Raw genomic sequence first — 25,889 nt, 5'->3', positions numbered from 1 at the left:
CAAATATAATCATGCCGTGTGGGAAACAGTGGCCTAAACTCTGCCGACGAACACAAGCTATTCAGGATAGATGTGTTGCAGCTAAGTTTGTACTATGTTGTGACTTGGACACAGCCAATTGCTTTGGTCAGGCGATTGACATGAGTGTGGAACTTCGGTGCATTGCCTGGATTAGATCTATATGCTTCTCTAAAGATACCCGAGCAGCATTAATGGACAAGCTATTCGATGGCTCTCACCTTTTAAGCAAGAAAGCGGACTAGGCCCCAGACAGATTCCTTGGGTCTGTCTGCCTCCGCCACGCAATTTCATCACAAATCTCTTCCCCTTTTGGCTACAGTAGTGTTTTTGAACATTGCCAGCGCCAGACCCTGCTGCAAACCCAACAGGTCTCTTAGTTCTTTCATGGCCATGGCACACAAAGGCAATGTCCAGGACATCATGCCACTGAGTGACCTGCCTCTACAACTGGTGCAGCTGCAAAACCTCTTTGTGTCCTTCCAGACACTTACTCACCCTATTGTAGGCCGTACCCAACATTTTCTCCAGTGAATTAGATTATGCCAGTGGCAGACCCCTCTCCCTATTCCACCCAGACTTAACAGTGGCGACGGATGTATTACTTCTGGGATGGGAAGGCCATATGAGAGACAGAGACTAGGGAACCCTCGTCACAGGCAGGGACCCAACTCCACAACAAGCTGTTGGAGTTGCGAGCATTTCACTTGGCGGTGAATGTCTTCCTGCCCACCATCACAGGATGGCTGGTGCAACTTCTCACAGACAAGACAGTCACTGATGATGGTCTCATCAGGAAGAGTCACACTTGAACTTGTTTGACAGCGAGCCGAGGATTCACTGGCTGCAGTTGTTTGGTCCGACGAACGGGCCCTGGAACTGCTTAGTTGAATTTGACTTCCTCCCAGGTACGCTGCCCCGAAATACAGAAGAATCCTTACTGGGTTGTATTGAATATAGTTGAGAATCATATTGGAGAAGCGGCGATATACCATCCTGATAAGACCATGGTAATTAACTGGAATGGTTGAAACATTGACTATACAGGGACTATTTCATATAAATGATATCTTCTAAGAATCGCCTTTGCTTAACTTGTATTGTACAAAAGTATTTACACCCCTGTTTCTGTGTGCAAAATGTGGATCGGACTGTTTTATTATCATATCACTTTCAACTTTAGCACTGCGCAGTCATCACTCAACGATTTATATATACACTTGCTGCTGAGAACACAATTAGAATTTTTGGAATTGAAAAGACTTCATCTGAATTCTAATCTTGATAAAAATGGTGAATTAATATCTGGCTAGGGCCTGCATATGTGATACAGACCAGTGAGATAATGAACTCACAGACCTTTGTAGTTGTTCACAGTGCACATGGGAAGTGCTTCTATGCGTCTACGCTTGTCACTTCTGGAGCAGGATGATGTGACACTGAGCTGCATGATGTTTCCTACTGTGTGCAGCAGGACTACTTTAAAGTTTGAGGATCCAGTCTGGCATGTGGGGAATATTCACACGGTAAGGAATCTGTAGGTAAAGGAGTATCCACCAGAAAGAGCGTTACCGAAGGCAAGTAACTGGTTTGTTATGTTTTCCTGCTGTTGTATATTATCTAATTCCGGGTGGTGAATTCCGCTTGCAGAGTTTCGCGTACTCCGCGGAGCTCGCGGAGTTCCTAAAAACTCTGCACCGTGGAGCGTAGCAAGGTTTTTTTTCACGCTCGCGCTCTTCAACGTCATGTACTGGAGCGAGGAAAATCCACCTCCTGATGAGATTTTCCTTGCTCGCGCTCGCCAAGGTCTAGTTGGCGAGCAAAATCCACTTCCTGGCGAGATTCGTTGTCGGATTTCTCAACGCGAAAGGTCGCGGCAGGTCACTAGCACTCGCGTTGAGAAACCTTCCTTCGCATTGACAAAGCTGCCGCTCGAGTAAAGCAGCTGCACCCTCTTGCGCTGCACATGATGCCATTCACGATTAATTTTACAGGGCATGACAAACAATCGGAGATCAAAATCACCACGAACGGCATGACCCTAACACACTATGCTGCTCGTAGAACTCCACGTAGAGCGGCAGAGTTTTTTTTTAAACTTTGCGGAGTTCTTCATTGAGGAACACCGCCTAGGTTTAATCTTATCATGAAAATATAGATTTCAGTCATATGTTAAGAAACAAGGGTGAGTAGAAACCTTCTGGGTGGAGAAAATTTAAGGCATTAATATTGTGAATTTTTGGGTAATTAGTTGTTTTTTGCAAGTACTAACACTTCTCTGTGTGAAGTAAAGACCTTGAGAGTTTTGTAACTTTCAGATACTTAAATTGTGGATTCTGTTGCAATTAAAACATTTTCAAGACCTGAAATTTCTTTGGAGGTTGCATGCGGGCAGCCTAAGTTATCCTGCAAGAGTTTCTTGATGAATCCTATTGCAACTACAACATGTGCTCTCTCATGTAAAGTAAGGTTGTTAGAAGCTTTTCTGCAACTCAAGATACGCCTCACTTTTCACCTCATGTGGATGCATTTCTCATGTTTAGTGAAATCTCCTTTCTGAGTATAACGTTTCTGGCTTTCCCCTCCTGTATAAGGCTTTAGTCCAGTGTGAATTCTCTCTTGTGAAATGACATTGTATTCAAGACTAAACCTTATCTGACATTCAGAACACACAAGGCTTTTTCCTCCCGTGTGAGTTCGCTCATGACAAGTGAGAAGTAATTTGTAACCAAAACTTTGCTTGCATTTCGAGCACTCATAAGGTTTTTCCCCAGAGTGGGATCTCTCATGAAGCATAACACTATCTTTCAGATTCAAGCTTTTATGGCATAAGGATTTTCTCCAGTGTGGAGTTTCTCATGGTGAGATATCGTTTTTCTCTGCAGCTTTTCTGGCATTCAGAGCACTCATAAGGTTTTTCATCAGTATGGAGTCGCTTATGGTTAGTGAGGCTGTGCCTATTAAATAGGAATTTCTGGCATTCACAACATTGGTAATGTTTTTTCCCTGTGTGCGTCTGCTCATGTACTGTGAGATTGCGTTTAAAATTGATGCTTTTCTGGCATTTGGAGCACTGAATCATTTTTGATGGTGAGTTTTCTTATGGTGCATGTAACCATCTCTACCTCTGAATCTTTTCTGACATTTAAAGCACTGATAATGTTTTTCCCCAGTGTGGATTTTCACATGTGCAGTGAGACTAGATTTTTGGCTGAAACATTTTTGGCATTCGGAGCACTGATAAGGTTGTTCCCCAGTGTGGGTTCTTATATGCTGAATGAGACGTCTTTTTTCACTGAAACATATCTGGCATTCAGAGCACCTAAAAGGTTTTTCCCCAGTGTGGGTTCTTATATGGTGAGTGAGATTGCGTTTGTCACTGAAACATTTGTCGCATTCAATGCACTGATAAGGGTTTTCCCCAGTGTGGGTCCTAGTATGTTTAGTGAGTTTTCTTTTGTCACTGAAACATTTCTGGCATTCAGAGCACTGATAAGGTTTTTCCCCAGTGTGGGTTCTTATACGCCGAGTGAGACTGCGTTTGTCACTGAAACATTTGTCGCATTCAATGCACTGATAAGGTTTTTCCCCAGTGTGGGTCCTAGTATGTTTAGTGAGTCTTCCTTTGCCACAGAAACATTTCTGGCATTCAGAGCACTGATAAGGTTTTTCCCCAGTGTGGGTTCTTATATGCTGAGTGAGACTAGGTTTGTCCCTGAAACATTTGTCGCATTCAATGCAGTGATAAGGTTTTTCCCCAGTGTGGGTTCTTATATGCTGAGTGAGATGGCATTTTGCATTGTAATATTTCTGGCATTCAGAGCACTGATAAGGTTTTTCCCCAGTGTGGGTTCTTGTATGCCGTTTGAGGCTGTTTTTGTCAATGAAACATTTCTGGCATTCAGAGCACTGATAAGGTTTTTCCCCAGTGTGGAATCTCAAATGTGCAGTTAGAAATGATTTAAGTTTGAAATGTTTTGGGCATTCAGAGCACTGATAAGGGTTTTCCACAGAGTGGGTTAATGCATGTCGATATAGACTCCAATTAATACTAAACCTTTTCTGGCATTCAGAGCACTGATAAGGTTTTTCCCCAGTGTGGATTCTCATATGCTCAGTGAGATAAGATTTACTGCTGAAACTTTTTTGGCACTCTGAACACTGAGAGAGGTTTTTCCCAGTGTGCATTCTCTCAAATTCAGTGAGATGAGATTGATGGCTGAATCTTTTTTGGCACAGGTAACTTATTTCCCCAACTTGGGTTATTTTGCTTTGATTGAGGTGGGTTTGAACACTGAATTTGTTCTCACAGCACGTGTTTTTATAAGGTGTATTACTAGCGTTACATTTAGTTTTCTCTTGCTTATATGCCACGGTACGAGTGAACCCGATTTTAGAGTCGGGCTTGTTTAGATAATGTTCAGTATTTATCTCTAAAAGAAATTGTGTGTAATCTTCTTAACACTTTAATTGAGCAAAATATGTCTAGAAGCAGCCCTGTAACACCTGTCGAAATGTTTCTAGCAGATAATAGTCTTTTGGTTATAGCCTCTCCGGCAGCAACTTATTTTGTGACTGAAGTATTTCTCAAAACTATTCTTATAGTGCAGTGATAAGGTGTTAGTCTGATATTTAATGATTAAACTGAGAAGTACCTTTTTACACTGACCTAATGGCAGTAAGTGAGAACATTAGAACATGCACAGTACTATTGTGGCTCACCAGTCGCAGAACATCAGTTAATTTTACCCTTTCTATGTTTGGTGTAAGGTGTAGTTCTGAAGACGAGGATTTATTTACATTAGCTATAGCGCAACAATGCTCATTTAATCAGTTTTGACATATCACTCCTGCACAACAGATAATGTTGAGGCGATTTACATAGAATTACAGAACAGTACACATTAAAAAAGAAACAATCTGAGATAGTCATGAAAACAATAAAAGGTGGATTTTTAAGGTTTTCGCCAGAGCAGAGTGGGTCGAGGTGTTATATCCCGAGGCAGATAGTCTCAAACTTGTGTAACTGGGTAAAAATGGTTGTTGAACAGAGGCGATTTTCCAATCTTTTGGTTGTTAACGTGTCAGCTTCGGAGTCTTCTTTCAGAGTCTTTTCTTTGATGGTTTACAGAAGAAACCTTTTGTTATATCTTTCTTTTATGCAGTGTGTGCTTCCTCTCTGAAATTACATGATGCTTTAGATGAACGTTATTCTGTCATGCTGAGGTAATTTGTCTTTCTGATAATATTTCAGATGAGGATGCTGTGATTGGTCTTTCTGGGATTATTTCTAATGCTGTGTGCACAGATATGGCTTTGCTCTGGGTTAATGAAATGCTAAATTAGAGACTTCACTTACAGGTATAGTACTTTCCTCAGCTCCCACTTCCTCGTCACACCTAGATTCTGGAAATTGTTTAAACTTAGAATGCTGGATGTCCTTCAGTTTTTCAAAATAATCCTTCTTATGGCACTAACATTCAGTTGCCTGGTGCTAAATCTTGCTTTCTTCGTCCGTAATTTCAATCACCTATAGTATTAAAATTAAATAGTTAATACATGTAAATTTCCCCAAATATAATTTACAAGCCATATCAATGCAGAATTGCAGAATTTTGAAAATGTTGAGCTGTTCTTCAGACAGAGCAGAGTGTAAAACGGTAGCCTGAGAGTACTTGGATCTAGGAGTGAGGAATTGTAGAATTTCCAACATTTTATTAAGCTCACAAAGGATACATGTACCCTATGGACTTGTAACATAGAATCCCAAAGGCAGATATTAAAGTCATATGGACTGGCACCAAACAGATATTTAAAAAAGAATCCTAATTTTTTTTTTTATGTATATTTTTGAGATGGGAATTTCCTTCCCACAGACAACAGGTGTTTTCCCCTACCCTGAGTTACCACCTACTTGTATCTGGTACCCTGACTTTTGAGTTCTGGCATCTGCCGCACGCAAATCTATTGTGTGTTGCAAGGACTATGCCTAGACCTATCCCTCAACTATTGTCCAGAGTATGATTCAAGGGCAATGAAATTAAGGCATACTTTCATGAGTCAGATAGTTACTAACTGGTACAATACGCCGAAGCGCGTGTTATCGCTTTGACCCTCGACTTAGCGATCTGTTGTTGGAGGGAGTGCGGGGAGAAAGGAACATTGGAACACATCCTCTGGAGTTGCACCCACATACAGCCATACTGGTCCCAAGTACTGGATGAAATAGATCTTCACTTAGAAACTCGGCTCCCTCGTTTTCCCTCCTATATCCTCCTGGGCCTGCCTAACCCATTGATGTATCCACTTAAATCCCGAAGGGGACGACCAATAGCAATTGCCAAAGGGGAGGCCTTGCAGAAATTTTTTTTTTTGTAAACAGATTTTATTGTTGTCCACATTAAAAAAAAAAACAGGGCACAATCCGCCAACATGCCCACGCAGGGGCCCATAAGACAAGGAGCATCGCATTCGCAGTATGGCTAAGGGAAGTGGTCAATACGTCCCCACAACGCAAGACACCTCTGGACCATGCACAGTAAGTCTATAACAGTCATTGCGTGAGCTGCCAGGGACGAGTCTCAGCAGAGTCCAGAAGGGAGAAACCCCAAGTGCCCTGGTACATCACAATACCCCTGTGCATGACAGGTATTCCCAACCTCAAAGCTCCAACCATACCAGCGAGAGCCTCCGCCAGTGGCGCGTCCCCAGTGTTCCAGGACAGCTAATGGTGAACATTTTATCCGTATACGAACAGTAACAAAGAAACCCCAGAACCCTCAACTCTCCCTCCCCACCCCCCGAACACCCTCTCCCGCCCCCCAGTGGTGAAAGTGCCATTCAGTAGCGCGTCAGCCCTCGAGGCCTTCTTAAAACTGGAACAAGTGCAAGGCCCTGATAGTAGAGGGGCACACCGCAGATGGGAGGCCCTTAGAGAGGAACGAGACCAGTGGTCCCCAGCGGTACTCAAAGTTCTTAAAGTCCTCACGGGAAATGTCGGACATGCGTTCCAGGCTGAGCAGCTGCCACAGGCGGGCGTGCCACAGTGACATCGCCGGTGCCTCCCTCTGTTTCCAAGCATTAGCTATTGCTAGTTTAGCAGCCCCCAAGCATAACCACATAATTCTTTTATCGGCTCTGGTTTGGTGTTCTAGCTGGGGGTCCCGAAGGCCCAGAAGAGCTTCCGCCATCGTAACCGGGACCGGGTATCCTAAAATGGATTTTATCTGAGCGAGAATCTCCTCCCAGAACGGCCTAATGGAGGGGCAGTCCCACCATATGTGTTGGAAGTCAACTAGTAGTCCACACCCCCTCCAGCACCTATCTGTGGCCCCTGGGAAGATCTTAGCCAGTTTAGCTGGGTACAAGTATCAGTCCGCCATTACCTTCATGTGTGCCTCCCTCAGTTTCGTGGAGCGGTTAAAGCGAAAGATGTCTGCCCACAGGTGTTTCCACTCCTCCTCCCCAATGTCCCGCTGAGCCAATCCCTCCCACCAAGACATAAAGCGTGGCCGTGGTGCAGTCTCTGTGGAGAGCAGTAGTTTATACAGTGTCGAGATAGCCCCTTTCATAGATTTAGCCTTGAGCAAGAACAACTCGAATGTGGTAAGAGGTCTAGTGGCTCCCTTCCTGACCTGCGGACTCAGGGCCCAGTGAAGGAGTTGCGCGTGATGGTAGAGCTCCCGGTCTCCCACCCCGTAGTCTCTCTTGCAATTGTCAAAAGTAAGTGGGTCGTAGTTGTGGAACAGGTGTGTGAGTGCGAGACATCCGCCCGTCCTCCAGGCATCGAACGGCCCCTCTCGGAGCGCTGGTGGGAAGGAAGAGGTGAAGTGGATTGGGGTAAGCGGCGACGGGAAGGACGTCCAGCCCTCCCTCTCAGCCACGGTGTCCCAGACTTTAAGGGTGGTGCGTTTCGGGGTGCTGATGTACGCATTCAGGGGTCTGTCTTTTTAGCGCGCCATATTAAATCCCAAATAGTTCTGCCTGCAACGCTGCGGTCCATATGGAGCCAATGCTTTTCTGATTCCATCTGTGCCCATTCAACCAGGATGCGCAGTTGAGCCGCCTTATAATAGAGGCAAAGGTCTGGAAGTCCCGCCCCCCCCTCTCGCTGTGGTCGCCATAGCATATAAAAGGAGAAACGTGCCCTTCCCCCCTGCCACAAAAACTTTAGGATCATGGTCTTGAGACGTGCAAAGAAGTCCTCCTCCAGTTCTATAGGGAGTGCTTGGAATAAATAGAGTAGTTTGGGTAGGAGGGTCATTTTGATGGCATGTATGCGACCCAACCAGGAGAGGAAAAGCGGCTTCCAGCGGAACAGTTCCCGTTGGAGGCGGGTGAGGAGAACAGGGAAATTGGCCGCATATAGTTGATCGATCTTGGGAGTCAATTGGACCCCTAGATACTGTAAGGAGGAGGGTGCCCAGTCCAGCGGAGAGAGCGCTCGAAGCTGCGAGGCCTCAGCTCGAGAGAGAGTTAGGTTAAGTATGGAGGATTTGGCCAGGTTGACTCTGAAGCCTGCCACCCCCTCAAAGGAGGTGAGCACTTCTTGTAAATGCGGGAGGGAACTCATCGGATTGGACAGGGAGAGGAGGACATCGTCCGCGAAGAGCGAGATTTTGTGGGCCTCACCAGTGAAGGGGAGACCCTCTATCCCTTGGTGCTCCCGGACCGCTATAGCTAGGGGTTCTATGCTGAGGGCAAAGAGTAAGGGGGACAGGGGACAACCCTGCCTCGTCCCCCTAGTGTGACCAAAGGGGGTCGATTGCACCCCATTGACCGAGACCCCAGAGCACGGGTGCCTATAGTTGGCCTGGAGCATTGTAATGAATTGGGTGGAAAACCCAAACCTCCTCAGGCTGAACCACAGGAAGCTCCAATCCACACGGTTGAACGCTTTTTCGGCGTCAAGACCGATCAACACTGCAGGTATTTTGAATTTGTTGGCCTTCTCTATTAAATGGACGATGCGCCTGGTGTTGTCGTGAGTTTGCCTCCCTTTGATAAAGCCAGACTGGTCGGGGTGTATGATAAGCGGCATAAGGTCGCCCAGTCTCTTGGCCAGTATAGAGGAGTAAAGTTTGGCGTCCACTTTAAGGAGGGCAATGGGCCTGTATCAGGCACAGAGGAAGGGGTCTTTGCCCGGTTTGGGGATTACCGAGATCACCGCCTCGTTCATGGAGGCCGCTGAGTTGCCCTCCGCGGCCATACAATTGAATAGGTTGACCAGGTGGGGTGCAATCTCGGTGGCAAAGGTCTTATAGAAGACTGCGGTGTACCCATCTATCCCCGGTGCCTTATGGGCCTTGAGCGACTTGATAGCCGCTAGGACTTCTTCTAGGGTGATAGGGGCCACGAGGACCTCGTTCCACTCCGTGGGCACCTGTGGGACGGGCAGGTACCGCAAAAAGGCGCTCTGACGGTCAGCGTCAGGGGTATCAGCTGTATACAGTGATGCATAGAACTCCCCAAAGAGGTCGGCTTTGTCCTCATCCCTGTGCTGTAGGTTCCCCGCCCCATCTCGTATGCCCCCGATATTTTCCCTCTCCCGTTTATCCTTCAACTGCCTGGCCAGGTGCTTCCCCACTTTGTCCCCCTGCGTGTAGGCTAGGCTGCGCAATTTGAGGAGGGTGAACTCCGCTCTGTTGTTATATATGGCTCGCAATTTGCCTCTAAGGGCCGTGAGTGCTCGCAGTGTCTGTCTGGTGGGCTTCTACTTGTGAACCTGTTCGACATTCAATAGCTCCTGTTCTAGGCCTTCCCGTTCTCTAGCGCGCTGTTTATTAAGGGCCGAGTGAAGCGCAATGCATTTACCCCTAAGAACCGCTTTAAACGTGTCCCAGGTGTTATACTCAGAGGTCTCCTCCGGGTTATTGAAGGAGAAAAACTCCCCAATTGCCTCCCTCAGTTGCGTGCATGATTCCTTGTCCCTCACTAATGCTTCCGGGAAATACCATCGCGCCGGTTTCGGGGCACCACCCAGCCAGGTTAAACAAATAGTGTACATCCCATGGTCAGATACGGAGATGGGGAGGATCTTTGCATCCTGCAAGGAGCCCTGTAGGGACTGACTAAAAAAGATGTAATCGAGGCGTGAGTAGGTGTGGTGTATATGGGAATAGAACGAGAAATCCCGAGTGTCCGGGTGTGCCACTCACCAGCTGTCTAGAAGCCCCATGTCCTCAATCTGTGCCTGGATAGAGTCCGGGAATAGGCCCATGTCAGATCTTCTAGTGTGTGTACTGTCTAGTGTTGGATGCCAAACAAGGTTAAGTCTCCCAAAAGGAAAACAGGACCCTCGGCAAAGTCTGTCACCTTACCCAGAAGTGTTAGCAGAAAACTCTTTTGACCAGTATTGGGGGCATAAACTGACACCAGAGTGCACACTTTACCCTTTAAGCGGCCCTTGACCATTAGCCACCTCCCGTCTTTGTCACACTGTGTGCACATCGGTTCGAACTGCGCGGCCGGACTAAACAGCAGCGCCACCCCTTTTTGCTTAGTGGTCGCAGAGGCTTTATATATAAGGGGGTACTTCTTGTGCTTGAGCCGGTGGTCTTCCGACTTTAGTAGATGCGTTTCCTGCAAAGCGACAACATCTAAGTGTTGGTCTAGCACATACTTCTACACTTTCTGGTGCTTCTGCTGGGAGTTTAGGCCCTTAACATTCCAGGTCCCGATAGTTATAGGCATTTAGGAACGAGACCTGGCCACCGCGTCGTAAATGCCATCCCCTGCCCCACCCTCCCAAACCGGGGCATCTCTGCAATCCTCATGTCCCGTCCACCCACCCCACCTCGTCCGGCAAAGGCTCCGAGATAGCTCCCCAGGGCCATTCTTTCAACACTGCCTCGGTGAGGCCCCCCGCCCACCCCCGCTCCACACCCAGTGGAAGGCCCCGGGAGCCACAGTGCAGCATCACATCACCACTCAATCCCCCCCCGACGGTTCGAGACTTCCCGCCCCATTCCCCACCCCTCGCTCTACAGGTAGCTGTGTATAGCTGTGTATAACCCCCTTACCGGACCTCATGGACCAGCACCTGTATCTTTGGAGACTTCTTGTATCGCTGCCGCCTTTTCCTGTTCCATTGTCTTTAAGTCAGGTTTGAGCGGTTTCCGCGATGATCGGCCGCGTCGAACTTTCTGCCAGCCGTCGCTCGTCGCTTGAGAGGATGAGGGCGGAGACCCCGTCGAGTCTCCACTGCCTCCAAAGCCTGATTGGGGCTCCTCGTAAGGAATCCCGAGCACTGAACAGGTGTCTCTCAGGGAGCGCAATTGGTGGAGGGTCCCATTCCAACGGAAAATCAGTCTAAAGGGGTGACCCCAGGAATACTGGACCCCTTCATTGCGCAGGAATGTAGTTGCGGGTTTGAAGGATCTCCTCTTCTGTAGCGTGATCACTGAGAGGTCCTGAAAGAGTTCCAGAGCGTGGCCTTGGTATTGAATGGGCTGTTTGAGGCGTGCCGCCTTCAGGATGCGTTCCTTTAAGATGTAATCGGGCAGAAAAGCAAGGATGTCCGGGGGAGGCCCTTGGGACCTGCGTGCCGGGCCCAACCGGTGCGCTCGATCGATGCGGATCTCGAAGTCATCTCCCTCCTCGAGGACTGCCCGGAACAGGCCTTGTAAATAGCTTGTAACATCTCCCCCTTCAGCCGAGGAGGGCACGTTCCGAACTCTGATGTTATTCCGTCTGGAACGATTTTCTAGGTCCTTCGTGTGAGACTGGAGGTCAGTCTGCTGGTCATTAAGTCGGACAATTTCCTGTCGGAGAAATTCCACCTCTTCGCTCCTAGCTTGTCCGGAAAGCTCGTTGGCCGCCACTCGTTCCCCTAGGTCATCAACATCGCGGCGGAGTTCCTTGTATTCCCCCACCATGTCCTGTCGAAGGGATTGAATGTCCTCCTTGAGAGAGTTGAAGAGTGCCTCCATGAAGGCTTTGGTCGCCGGGGCCTCACCCCCATCCCGGTCATTCCCCTTAGTCTGGGGCCCCTGAGTCAGCTTGTCTGGGCTTTTTTCGGGCTTGGGGTTCCCTTTTGACAACAAGTCAGTGATAGTGCGGTTCCCCTTGCGGTTGATGGTCGCCATCTTCCCTCTCCCTAGCAACTCCACCACCGCCTGGCTCTGCGCTTGCTTGTTGGGGGTGCAATCGGGTCGTCTGGGTCGATGGCCGCACCAGGAGCCCAGCTCGATCAGGTAACGTGGCGAGTCGTCAGCGGTCCAGTGCCCCTAGGCCTTTCGCGTCTCCCCTGTGGCTTCCAGTGTCTCCAGGCCCTTCGCGCCTTCCGGCTGCCACCCCACCCCCGAAGATGGGGGCTCACCACTCACAGTCCGCTGCAGAGGCGTTGGCCGTCCCTGGGTCACCGCCGTGAGCCGTGGGTCCACTGCAGGCCCTCTTCCCTGACCTTCAGGGCTCCGATCCTGTCCTGGGCCGCAGGACGCTGCAGGGCTCGTTCACCCCCACCTCCGCCTCCTGGCCGCAGAGTGCTCCGACTGCTGGGCGCTCGATGCCGCTGGGATGGACCACGCCGGGTCACGGCGCCAGCAGGACCCCCTTTCAGCCCAGCCTGTGCTCCTTCTCCGGGGCGAGGGGACCCCACGCGGGCTCTTGCACAGATCCCCTAGCTAGGCTGCCTCCTCACAGCCCACGCCGCGTCCAAGCTCTCCAATTTAGCCGGCCCTTCCTGCTCTCAGGCCCGTGCCTCCACGTCCCATACCGGGTGCCCCCTGTGGTGTCAGCCACGTCGCACCCCCGGTGGTTATGGCCTCGCTTCCGGCCCTCAGGTCCCACGTCGACACAGCCGTGGCCTCCGGGCCTGTGCACTCTCAGTCGCTAAGCCGCAGCCGGGGCCCGCCCTAGCAGTACCCGCTAGGCCTCGCAATGGCACCCCCGGCCCGCCGCTCACCAGTGGATCCTAAGTGGAGCCGGCCCGTGTCAGTCCCAGACCGCTCCGATCACATACCTCCGGCAGGCAGCAGTCTCTCCAGGCCGGGGGCCGGGCTGCCCACCTCCGGCCACCAGGCCGCAGCTGGGGCCTCACGTAGTTGCTCGCGGCCGGGCACCCCGGCAGCTTCTTGCACGTGTCGCCCCCTCGGTCCACAGTCACCAAACGGGGCCCAACTCCCAGCGGACCTCCGCAAGCGCCCAGGGCAGCCCTGACGGCCTCTTCTGGCGTTGTAGCGCCGCCGCAGACCTCCCGGCCCCGTGTGAAGTGCGGGGGGACGGGGCACCTCCAGGCTCTCGCTGCCCGTCTCCGCTTGCCGGTAACGTGGAGTGCTTTTCTTCGCCCGTCGGCGGCTTGCTCCTTCTCCCACTCCTAGCCTCAAAGCCCCGGGTCCGGCTGCAGGGTGGTCAGCGAATTAGGCAGGGCTTGGGAGTCCAGGACGGGGAGCCTCCGGAAAACACGTCCACCTAAGCCGCCATCTTGGCCACGCCCCCCTTGCAGAACATTTTGATCCCCTGGCGCACTGCCCAAATCCTTACACTCTCCGGCTGGCTTCAACGGCTTTGGATGATACTGGGTATGGAGAAACTCACACTCACACTGGCTGTTAGGGGGTTGGAGTTCCCTGAGTTGTGGCGACCCTTCTTGACCCTCCTGGTGTCCGAATTTCGAGAGTTGACATGCCCCAGATATCTTTGACTACTGCGTATCCCAGACACGCAGATTCCTAGTGACAGTTCCACGAAAATTCATACAAGACGACGCTGATCAGGGCGTAGCCTTCCCCTTTATCCCTTCCAATTTTATGTTTCTCGGTAGACAAGGGACGGGTGGGGCGGGTGGGGTGTTAGTTTGGGAAATTCTTCATTTGTTCTTCTCTTGTTGATTCTGTGGACCCGCTAAATGTTTCTTGCCTGTGGTAATGTTATACATTGCGATCTTGTGGTCTCCTTTGAATTCTGTCGTGGGAGCTCAGGGTCCTGTTTTTCTTCTGTCTAATAAAGATTTAAACCATAAATATTTGGGCGTGTTTATTACAAGGGAGCCACAGGCAGGAACATACTCCAGAAATTACGGGATGCCCCACACTTGCGGGCACTCCCGCTCTCCTTACTGGGCCGAGTTGCCCTATTTAAAGTGATGACCCTCCAGGGTCTCCTGTACATCGTGCAAAAACCATCCTTTAAGATCCCACCAGACATTTTCTTTCAAAAGGTAGACTGAGAACTTTGGCTCCTGTTGTGGGATGGTTGCACTTCGTGCTTAGTAAGGTGTAGAGGGGAGATTAAGGTAGACTGGCGGTCCGGAGCATTCTCAAGTATAACTGGGTCACGCAGCTGGTGTCAGTCAACAACCGGGTTTTTGCGGACCGTGAGGATCCTGCTTACCGGGTAGATCAATTGGCCATGGGCAAGAGAGGTTACCTCACCCCGGTGCTGTATTTAAGAGAGTATGAGTGCACCATATCTACTCATGCCCAAAAAGTGGTAAGGGTGTGGAGAGAGGCTACCAAGTGTTTAGGCTGAGAAGGTAAGCTGACTGAAATTACGCCACTGTATGATGGTGATCTCTTAAGTGCAGTGGGAGGATTGCAGGGCTTCACAAAATGAGGATTGATTAGCTTAGAGTGGCCGGGCGATGTGTGGAGGGGACAGGCGCTTGTGTCCTTCACGATCCTACAACAAAAGTATGAATTAGGTGACTAAAAACGTTTCTTACATTGGGGGGCGCTAGAGGGCGCCGAGCGAGATGGCCGCACATCGGTGAGGCTCCGCCGAGACCATCTAATATTTGCTAAACATCCTACATATCCCGCCTTACTTGAGCCCCAACTGGAAGCGGAACAGCCTCTGCAGTGCCCGGGACCCCGACGCGGTTGCTTCCCCCTCATTGAAAGTTAGCGGAGACGCCTCCGGAGACATTCTGCTCGGCGCCGGGTTCGCGCCTGGAGAGACCCGTCCTTCCTTCCTGCGCCTGCCCCGCACCTGAACGGGCCGGGAGTCTCCTTCACTGCCTGCGGAGGGAGTCGAAGACGGCAACGCCTGGAGCCTGGTGCGACGGCGCTGGACGGGGCTGAAAAGTGCGGCGCATGAGGAGCGAACAGCCTAGCCCGGCCCTGCTGGTAGCGGTGAGTGGGGCGGGGAACTGAGCGAGCCCGGGGCTGCGGAGGCGGCGCTGGGCCTCTCGGGGCCGCGCTGTGCGAGCTGCGGCCGGCGGGGACACAGAGGGGGGTCTGGCAAGCGGTGGTGAGACGGCGCTGGGGTCCATGGCAGGAGGGGAGGCCACTAAGCGCACTATATGACCTTCCTCTGGGCAGTAGGATACATTTCCTTTTGGGCGCGAAAACGCCGACGGGCGCCATTGCTGCTTATATCTCAGTCTGGCATTACCTGCGGGGACACCGGACTATTCTGCGGGACAGGGCCGCTACTACACCCATTGAGACTACAGGGGACACTTTCTGCAGGGCTCTTCCTGAATAGCAGAGGCGATAGGGCAGGGGCACTGCTCAGTTAGACACCATGGGCAGGACGGAAAGAAATCAACCGAAGATCACGTTTGAGGCTAAAAAAACGGCGCCATCATCTTCGCAGGTGCCACCTGACGCTGAGCAAGGGGGGGCAGTTGGGGGCACCCCGAGCCTCGAAGCTACGTTGGTGGCCATGCAGAAAACGCTTCAGTCTATAGAAGGCACCATGGAGTCAGTTAACCATCGGCTAGATCACATGGCGACTCAATTTGACCGCCAGAATGAGCGGATGGGGGAAATGGAGCAGAGAGTGTCTGCCACGGAAGATGGGCTCACTACGGTCACGACTAAAGTGTTTAATATGGAGAGGGTGCTAGCGGTCATTCAGGCGAAGAATGAGGAGTTGGAAGGGAGGTCCAGAAGGAACAATATACGCGTTACAGGCCTGCCAGAATCTACAAATGTTGGCCGGATGGAGGAATTCATGGAGCGCATGCTGGTGGAAATATTTGGGGCGGAACAGTTGTCACGAGTCTTCATTGTGGAGCGCGCCCACCGGTCTCTGGCGAAGCGTCCAGTGCCTGGGGCGCAGCCGCGTCCTATTATAGCACGTATCCTGAACTATAGAGACCGGGATGTCATATTGCGCCTGGCGAGGGAAAAGGGCATTATTGAATACCAGGGTAACAAACTGGAGTTTTATCCTGATTTCACCATGGCGGTGCAAGCGGCGAGGAAAGAATTTACCACAGTGAAGCAGTTTTTACGCGCCGAGGGCGTCCAGTACGCCATGTTGTACCCTGCACGACTTCGGATAGGGCCCCCATCAGATAACAAAATTTTTACTTCTCCTAAGGCGGCCATGGACTACGCAAAAAAGCAGAAAAAGCGAAAAAGAGACTCGATTGAACGCCGAGATGGGGAAGATGATGGGCAGGGTGACGTGGTTTAGCAAGGTGTACACAGTTGATTGAGTGTGCTACACGGACAAGATATCCTGCTCTCATGCGCACTGTTTGACCATTTTGTTTGTAAATGATGCCCATATCTTGGACGACCTGTCAGAGGCATTGTGCATAGGCGAGACCGTGAGTGGTGGCATGTGAGAGGTTTGATGGCCCATGCTGTAGACGTCTGCCACGCATCATGTGCTCTAATCTGGGCCCTCTCTACTGCTGGGATTATTGGGTTGCTGCATGGACGCCGTGGCCGATGGGGGACGTGTACGCATATTATATTGGTTGCTTGTGCCGCTGTTCTCATTTAATAGTACTTATGTGGTGCCTCGAATGTGTAAGATGAGAGCCCTATGGCGGTATCTTGATATGTAGCTGCTGACTGTTGTTCATATAGCTAAACAGGTGGGGTGAAAGGGCTGGGGTTGTCAATGGTGAGTATGGTCTGCACTCTCGTTAGTTCGCTGACGGGAGTTGTGTGCCTCTGTGCCCCCGACTATGGGAGTTCCCCACACACATTTGAATGCAATGTTGGGTTTTGTGCGGGGGGAGGGAAGGGGATGGCTTTGGCAGGTTGGGGATGCTGAAGTGGGTGGTGGGGTGGGGCTGGATTGGTTGCCGATTGGGGCAGGGTTGATGTGTTTTCTGGTCAACAATGGGAGGAATGTGGGGTCTAAAAGGTATTTGGAGCAGTGTAGGTATGTGTACTGTTGGGCTTGTGTGGAGATTCGTGACATTACTGGATTGCTGGGCGGTGGCTACTGGACATTTGGGAGAAGGTTGGGAAATGTTTACTGGCTGTTAAGTAAATTGAAGATCTGGAAATATGGATAAAGGGGGTAAGCTCTCTTGTGTTACTTGGAATGTGCGAGGATTAAATAGGCCTCAGAAGACTAGACAGATGTTAGCGTTCCTGAATAGGCATGGGGTACAGGTAGCTTTTCTTCAGGAAACGCACCTACGTGGGAAAGCAGCCGAAATTGTGGGTAAGCAGTGGGCGGGGGTGCGGCTGGCGACGGCCTATTCCTCTTATGCACGAGGGGTGATGATCCTAATTAAGAAGAATGTTCCGTTTGACGTGATCCATGAAGATATTGACCAGGATGGTCGATATATCATTGTACATGGTAAATTGTGCGGGACCTTGGTCACTTTACTTAACGTGTACGGGCCAAATGTGGATGATCCTACCTTCTATGTTACACTCTGGAACAAAATTTATCAGCTCCCCCCGTCAGCTGTGCTATGTGGAGGGGATTTGAATGTCACATTGGATAGCGAGTTGGACAAAAAACAGGACAGGCCCTGTGTGTGGAAGAAGGCTGCTGATGCGGTTTGTGAGGGTATGCGTGGATTGGGGCTGTTGGATGCTTGGCGCTTGAGGCACCCGGGTAGGCGGGAGGGAACATGCTACACGTCGGCACATGATACATGGTCCAGGTTGGATTATTGGCTGGTGACTCGGGATGTGAGTGGATGGATTCTGGATGTAGAACATTTGCCTCGCACGATCTCTGATCATGCACCGGTTCGCTTGGTGTTGCAATTGCCGACACTTGCGCCGGCTCCTTTTACGTGGCGCCTATCGCCTGGAGTTTTGTCTGATCAGGTACTGAGAGAACGACTGCGTCAGATAATTGAGGAGTTTTTTAGCGACAATGTGGGATCGGTTGCAGAGATGAGTACAGTGTGGGAGGCCTTTAAGGTGTCCGTAAGAGGGGCGTGTATTGGACTCAGATCAGGAGTGCTCACATCACTAAGGGATTCCATGGCCAGGTTGGAAAGAGAATTGTTGGTCCTTGAAAGGCAGCAGGAGGACAGTTCGGGGGATACGCTCTTGGCCGAAATTAGAGTGAAAGTCACTGAGTATAACGAGCTGGCGGATCAGGAGGTGAAATTTCTGTCCAAACGCACTAGGGCGAGATATTACGGTGAAGGGGGTAGACCAGGGAAGGGGCTGGCGGACAGAGTGAGGGACCCCTGGGCTCGCTACTGCACAGTGCAAGAAATAGAAGATGGAGACGAAGTGGTGACTAGCACAGCTGGGGTTCTGGCTTGTTTTACCAAATACTACGCACAGATGTATGAGCACAGGGACACAGCGGATGAGGAAGACATAAACCGGTATTTTGAGGACGTCGCTCTGGTGTGGCTATCGAGGGGGCAACAGGAGTTCCTTATGCATAATATCACGAAGGAGGAATTTAGAGACGCAATAGCTGCACTCCCGAATGGCAAGGCAGCTGGCACAGATGGTTTGCCCTCTGAATTTTACAAAGAGTTTGCGGATCTGCTGATCCCACACTTGGCGACGGTCCTGGAGGAGGCGATGGACTGCGGTCAGTTACCGACCACGATGAGAGAAGCGCTACTAGTAGCGCTGCCTAAGCCGGGTAAGCCTCCAAATAAATGCGACTCATATCGCCCTCTCTCCCTCATGAACACTGATGTAAAAATAATAGCTAAGGTATTGGCCACAAGGCTGCGGTTATTGCTCCCTGTCATGGTGCTGCCGGATCAATCAGGGTTCGTTCCTCTCCGGTCCACTACCCACAATCTGAGGGCTCTGTTCGCGGTATTACATTTGCTCAAACCGGAACTAGCTGCGGTGGCTGTTATGCTCGACGCCGCTAAGGCCTTTGACTCGGTGGCCTGGCGGTATATGATAACCATACTGCACCGTATGGGAGTGCCCTTTTTCTTCACATCACTGATAACACTCCTATATACTAATCCCATAGCGAGGGTGAGGGTTAATGGGCATGTTTCTGACCCATTTCCGGTTCAGAGGGGGACGAGGCAGGGCTGCCCGCTCTCGCCGTTGCTATTCGCTATTGTGATGGAGCCGCTGGCATGTATCTTGAGGCAGAAATATGCAGAGGCAGCTTTGAAGTTCCCGCTCAGGTCATTGGCAGTGTCCATGTATGCTGATGACATGGTTCTTTATGTGAGAGATCCTGCTCTGTACCTAGAACCTATACTACGAGAGTTTATCAAGTTTGGTCGTTACTCAGGACTGGCTATCAACTGGGACAAATCTGTTGTGCTGCCCCTCACGGCTGCTACCCGCCAGATTCCCTTGGAATTTCCGTTGGAATGGGCGACAGAGTCAGTTCGGTATCTGGGCGTCTGGATACATCGTGACAGCCAAGAAATAATAAGGGCTAATTATGGAGTGGCTATCTCTAAATTGGAAGATCAGGTGACGCGTTGGACACGACTCCCTCTGACCCTGGCGGATAGGGTGTCTTTAATCAAAATGGTGGTATTGCCGAAATTCCTCTATCTCTTTGTCAACATACCTGTCCCGTTGAAATCTCATTTTTTTTCCAGGTTACGATCCCTGCTGATTACATTGACTTGGGCTGGTAAGAAACCGCGGGTAACGTGGGAAGTGTTGACCAAACCGTATGAGCTGGGGGGATTTGCAGTGCCGGATATGAAACTATATTATTTGTGTGCGCGAGCACATTTCGCTAGCTACTGGCTGTCTGCACCTCCATATACTCCGCATGTGGCGCTTGAAGCCAGTGCTGTCATGCCGATCCCGCTACGAGCCATGATAGTCAACGATCATTCCATTTTTGATAAGGGAGAGGTAGACACGGTAAAATCCACGGCGACCGCCTGGCGGGAGTTGGGCAGACGAGCAGACAAGTTGCCCCTATATGCGCCAGCTATGCCACTTCTCTGTCACTCAGACATCTCGGTCTCGGGTGAACTTGGAGGTTTACAGTCCCTGCAGGGGGCTGGGCTGCACACCATGGGGGACCTTTTCCCTGGGGCATCATTCCTCTCCTTGCAGACTATGACGGCCCACTCTGCTAATGTAGTTATGTCCACTTTTACATACGTCAGACTTCGGGCTGCCATTCACGCGCTATACCCAACATATCCGGGAGAACCACCGGCACTCGGTGCCTTACAATTGCTTTACACCACTATGGACAGGGCTAAGCTGCTTTCTAAGCTGTACCGAGCTGCACAGGAGGATGAAGGGGGAGGCGCGGTACTGGCCAAGACTAGATGGGATAGGAGCCTTCCAGAGCCACTGAGTGATGATGAGTGGACTGAATGCTGCACTATGACTGGGGGATATGTGGCCAATGGCAATTTCCGTCTTCTTCATTATAAGTTTGTACATCAGTGGTATTACACACCGGTTCAACTGGTACGATATGGCCTACGGGTGAATGCTCAGTGTGTTCGGTGTGGGGAGGATGACGCTGACTTTGTGCATCTGGCCTGGGGATGTTCACGTGTGTATGCATTCTGGCGGGCAGTCTCTGAGAAACTAACTGCCATGACTTCGATTGAGATTGAGTTGGATGTGCGCCTGTGCCTCTTGGGAATCGCCTCTGGTATACCTGCTCACTCGAGACGTTTCATTGTATTGGCGCTACAATTGGCTAAACGGAGGGTCGCCATGGTATGGGGGGGAAGGAGAGCGCCTGATATTCAACTGTGGCTGACTGACATAGCTTACTGCAGAGATCAATTAAATTGTTACTATGAGGAGTTGCCGGAATCGGCAAGGCCACGAGATATATGGGCACCATATACGTTATATATGCTTTCCCTAGCTGATGAAGATAGCGTGGTGAGTGGAAGTGGAGGGTCTTTGGAAGGAGAGGGTGGGCCTGTCTGAGTGCTATCCATGAAGGAGACTGCTGCGTGACATGGTTGGTCCGAGTGACTCAGGAGTCTGGTTCTGGGGTACACATGACCTTGAGCGAGTTTCTGCTGCTGCGATTTTAAATGTGGAACCGATGACTATTGTGGGGTGACGGGAATGGTTACTAAGGATTATATGCCCTGGCTGCTCACTTACTTACCACTTAGAGGATCGAACGTACTATTGCCATACTGCTTCAAGGACTTCGAATACTTAATATGACCAGGAACCAGAACTGACCAGGTGGGAGTTGGAGTTTAATGTTGAGTGAGTTTGTTTTGGAAAAAAAAAAAGACCGAAAAATGAGACCGTGATTGCATAGGGGCTACACAACTGAAGAATTACAAATGGCTCAGAATGCTGACTCTTACTGCTTTTACTACCTTAGACATGCTGAATACTTTTGCTACTGAAGGTTGTTTGAAAAGTCAGCTACATTGACTGTTACGTTGATTGCGGCCGGCCCTGGCAACGGGTTGTAGGCACACCGCTGTGTATATATATTATGTGCAATAAAGGTCTTTTAAAAAAAAAAAAAAAAAAAAAAAAACGTTTCTTACATTTGCAGGTGGGTCACGCTCTGCAAGGTCACATCTGGGAAGGGGGGATTTACCTGATGCATCCCTACTGGAGGACCAGCTGCTAACTAATCCACTGACCGAAAAAGCAATCTCAACCATCTATAGGAAGTTGATCTACAATTCTCTGGATCCCTTGGGATGTTTCAGGCAGCCATTCACCAACTTTTGTGTTTTTTAAAAACAAGCTTCCAAACTTGAGTTTGTTTTTAAAAACCAATAACTAATCACCCTCACACCCTTGGAACTTTCTCCCTGAATAATTTTCTCCCAGGAAGTGGGATATATTTAAAAAGAAAATCTCATCACGGCTGCCAGGTATTCCCTGGTGGTCCTGAACAAGAGAAAAATACATCAGACTGCCTGATCTAGAGAGGAAGGGCCGTCCGATGTATTTACACCGATGACACTCAAGTAAGGCTGGACACATAACAATCCAGCTGACTTGCACTAGATCAGGCAGACCATCCGTTTGTTGGACAGGATACTCCACCACGCTTGTGAAGGAGTACCCTGCTCACCAAACTCTAAATCAAGACCTTTTTCTTTTCTGTGCTATGCATTTATCTCTAGGTCTGCTTCATTGTGTCCATTAGTCTTAGTATTATCTACCTGTTATTGAGGCTTGTGTGTTTAGTACAGGTTTAATCTTACGGTGTGTGTGTGTGTGGGTTTATTTGAACCCTGTGGTTTAATCTGCACTTGTTGTTTATGTGGTGTTATGTGGTATTGTCACACACTTGTAATTATAAAAATTATGTTACAGGCGACCAGGTGTCTCCTGCCTGTGACTTCTGAGGAAGTAATGGTGCACAGTTAACAGCAGCAACATTGCAAAGTGTCAAGAGCCTGATTTAGAGTTCGCTGGCCTTGGTTACTCAGACACAAACGTGACGGATATCTTGGCCGCCATATTACAAGCACTACTGAATATAATATATGGGAGCCTCATTTCTTTCTTTCGTACTTTCTATCTCCCTTGTTTTTATTATCTTTATTTTCCTCTTTTTTTTGTCTTTCTTATTTCTTTTTCTGTTTCTCTCTATTCCTGGTTTATCTTTAATTCATTTCTTAGTTTAAGAGTGCTTAGCCTCCTAAAGCATTTGATTAATTCATTTGCATTTCTTCTTTCCTGTCATGGGGATGATTGCACAGATATCCTTACAAGTAGGATCTTATGAATTCTGCATGAACCTTTTTACTATTAGTCCTAGTTGAAAGTGTCATTTAGAAGTTGAATATATGTTTCTTATGTGAGGTAGGGTGGGTAAGTGTGAGAATGTCTGTGAGAGAGAGAGACAGAGAGAGAGTGTCTGTGTCTGTCTGTCTATGTCTGAGTGTGTGTGAGTACTTAAGCGTGGGGAGCCGGCTCTCACTGTACTATCGATCAATCAATCAATCAATACATTTATAAAGCGCGCTACTCACAGCGAGGGTATCAAGGCGCTGAAGAGGGGGCGCTACTGCTTGAATAGCCAGGTCTTGGGGTGTTTCCTGAAGGTGAGATGGTCCTGAGTCAGTCGTAGGTGTGTGGGGATGGAGTTCCACGTCTTGGCGGCCAGGTAGGAGAAGGATCTTCCTCCGGCGGTGGCTCTGCGAATCCGTGGGATGGTGACGAGGGCAAGGCTGGTGGAGCGGAGCTGGCAGGTAGGAGTGTAGAATGTGAGGCGGTTGTTAAGGTATTCGGGGCCCATATCGTGGAGTGCTTTGTGTGTGTGGGTGAGGAGCCTGAACGTGATCCTCTTGCTGACGGGGAGCCAGTGCAGGTCTCTCAGGTGGGCAGATATGTGGCTGTGGCGAGGGATGTCGAGGATGAGTCGTGCTCAGGCGTTCTGTATGTGCTGAAGATGTTTCTGAAGATTGCCTGTGGTTCCTGCGTAAAGGGTGTTCCCGTAGTCCAGTCGGCTGGTGACGAGGGCCTGGGTGACCGTCTTTCTGGTTTCGGTGGGGATCCACCGGAAGATCTTTTGGAGCAGGCGCAGGGTGTTGAAGAATGAGGATGAGATGGCGTTTACTTGTTTGGTCATCGTGAGGGAGGAGTCCAGGATGAATCCCAGGTTGCGTGTCTGGTCCGTGGGTGTCGGTGCGGTGCCCAGCGCTGTGGGCCACCAGGAGTTGTCCCAGGCGGATGGAGTTTGTCCGAGGAAGAGGACCTCCGTCTTGTCTGAGTTCAGTTTCAGCCGACTGAGCTTCATCCATTCTGCAACGTCTTTCATTCCTTCCTGGAGGTTGGTTTTGGCGGTGGCTGGGTCTTTGGTGAGGGAGAGTATCAGCTGGGTGTCGTCGGCGTAGTAGATGATTTTGAGGTTGTGTTTGCGTGCAATGGCGGCGAGGGGGCTCATGTAGATTTTGAAGAGGGTTGGGCTGAGCGAGGAGCCTTGGGGTACGCCGCAGATGATCTTGGTGGCCGCGGAGCGGAACGGCGGGAGGCGGACTCTCTGGGTTCTGTTGCAGAGGAACGAGGTGGTCCAGTCCAGGGCTTTTCCTTGGATCCCAGTGTTGTAAAGGTGGGTTATTAGGGTGCGGTGGCAGACGGTAACAAAGGCGGCTGAGAGGTCTAGGAGGATGAGGGCGGTTGTCTCCCCGTTGTTCATCAGGGTCCTGATGTCGTCGGTTGCTGCGATGAGGGCGGTCTCGGTGCTGTGGTTGGCTCGAAACGCAGACTGGGATGGGTTGAGCGAGTTGTTTACCTTGAGGAATGCAGTCAGCTGTTTTTTGACGGTCTTCTTGATGACTTTTGCCGGGAAGGGAAGAAGAGAGATGAGGCGGAAGTTCTTGAGGTCTTTAGGGTCTGCTGTGGGTTTTTTCAGAATGGCGTTGATCTCTGCGTGCTCCCAGCTCTCTGGGAAGGTGGCTGACGCGAAGGAGTTGTTTATGATGTTTCGGAATTGGGGTGCGATGATGGTGTCGGCTTTGTTGTAGATGTGATGGGGGCATGGGTCAGAGGGAGAGCCAGAGTGGATGGTGTTCATGACGTGGGTGGTGTCTTCTGTGCTGATGGGGGTCTAGGCGCTGAGGGTGGTGGTGGGGGTCATTGGTTTGGTGACTGGAGGCAGATTCTGGGCATCAAAGCTGTTGTGTATATCTGCGATCTTACGGTAGAAGAACGTGGCGAGGGAGTTGCAGAAGTCTTGCGACGGTGTGATGTCGTTGTTGCTGGCGCTGGGGTTGGAGAGCTCTTTTACGATGTTGAAGAGTTCCTTGCTGTTGTGGGTGTTGTTGTCCAGCCGCTCTTTGAACGATGTCCTTTTGGTGGTGCGGATCAGCTGGTGGTGTTCGCGAGTGGCGTTCTTGAGGGCTGTCATGTTTTCTGTCGTCCTTTTATGGCGCCAGGCTTTTTTGAGAGTACGGCAGGATTTCTTTGAGTCTTTGAGGGCGTCGGTGAACCATGTGGTTTTCCTATTGCTGGTCGTGCCTGGGTCTACACCAAAAAGAGGTATAGTGTGCAGAGAGTCCAGTGGATCCCCAGAGATTTTCAGAGGCTAAAGTAGATAATACTATTGCTCTTTTGTGGTAGTGTGGGGGAGCAGTATACAAGGGTAGTTTTAAGCATTTGTTGTACACACAGTGGCAATAAATGACACACACTCAATGAATAAATCTGAGACCAATTTATGAAATGACAATTGGTTAGATTTATTTTGCAGACCCACAGAATTTCATCTTGAGTAAATACGTTTTGCAATAGAAATATGTTCAATATAAAAAGTGGAAAATTAGTGCAATTTCCAGACTTTGCAATGTTAACCTATGGGGTGAAGAAAACATTCAACATACGTATAGGCAACATCTACTTACAAGACCATTCTACGAAAGTTAAGGTCAGTATTGGACACGGTTCTGTTCAGAACCAACAGTGCACCACCAGCAGCACAGGGGCGCCCAGGTGCAGGTGCAAGGTTGGAAACCCCATACAAATTAAGGGGGACTTGGGCAATCGGACAGAGGCTGCTTACAGGTAAGTAACAGCGGCTTGGGTGAACGAGTCTCTGGAGGTTGAGGCCAACACTGGACATGGCCCAAGGCAGCACCATGACTACACCACACCACCAGCGGCACAGGGACATAGGGTGCAAGATGCCAACACAGCATCAAAGACAGGCCAAATTGGAAAAGGTCTGCAGGCTCGGGCCAGGAGGCCGGTCGAAGGAAACCAAAAGCTGTCATCGTAAGTTTTGATTCTTGAGGATGTAGCAACACCTTTTGTCCTCTTCACCAAAGCCCAGGATGGATGGTTGCAGGGGTGCCT

The 25,889-nt window shown here is 50.1% G+C and overlaps 1 protein-coding gene across 1 annotated transcript in view; it reads right to left on the bottom strand.

The window, feature by feature from the left end:
- The window catches only part of LOC144806458 (uncharacterized), a 76,059-nt gene extending 65,822 nt beyond the window's left edge, over positions 1–10,237 (bottom strand). The window contains exons 1-2 of the mRNA XM_078672818.1: positions 10,176–10,237; positions 9,176–9,629 (exon numbers count right to left, since the gene is read on the bottom strand). Of these exons, the coding sequence (XP_078528944.1) occupies positions 9,176–9,629; positions 10,176–10,237 (516 nt within the window). The remainder of the gene's footprint in view (positions 1–9,175; positions 9,630–10,175) is intronic.
- Positions 10,238–25,889: the final 15,652 nt, after the last annotated feature.

This window comes from Lissotriton helveticus, assembly GCF_964261635.1.
Source record: "Lissotriton helveticus chromosome 1_1 unlocalized genomic scaffold, aLisHel1.1 SUPER_1_unloc_75, whole genome shotgun sequence".
Taxonomy (NCBI): Eukaryota; Metazoa; Chordata; class Amphibia; order Caudata; family Salamandridae; genus Lissotriton; species Lissotriton helveticus.
The sequence above is the reverse complement of the archived record's forward strand: the minus strand, read 5'-3'. Positions and strand labels throughout refer to the sequence as shown.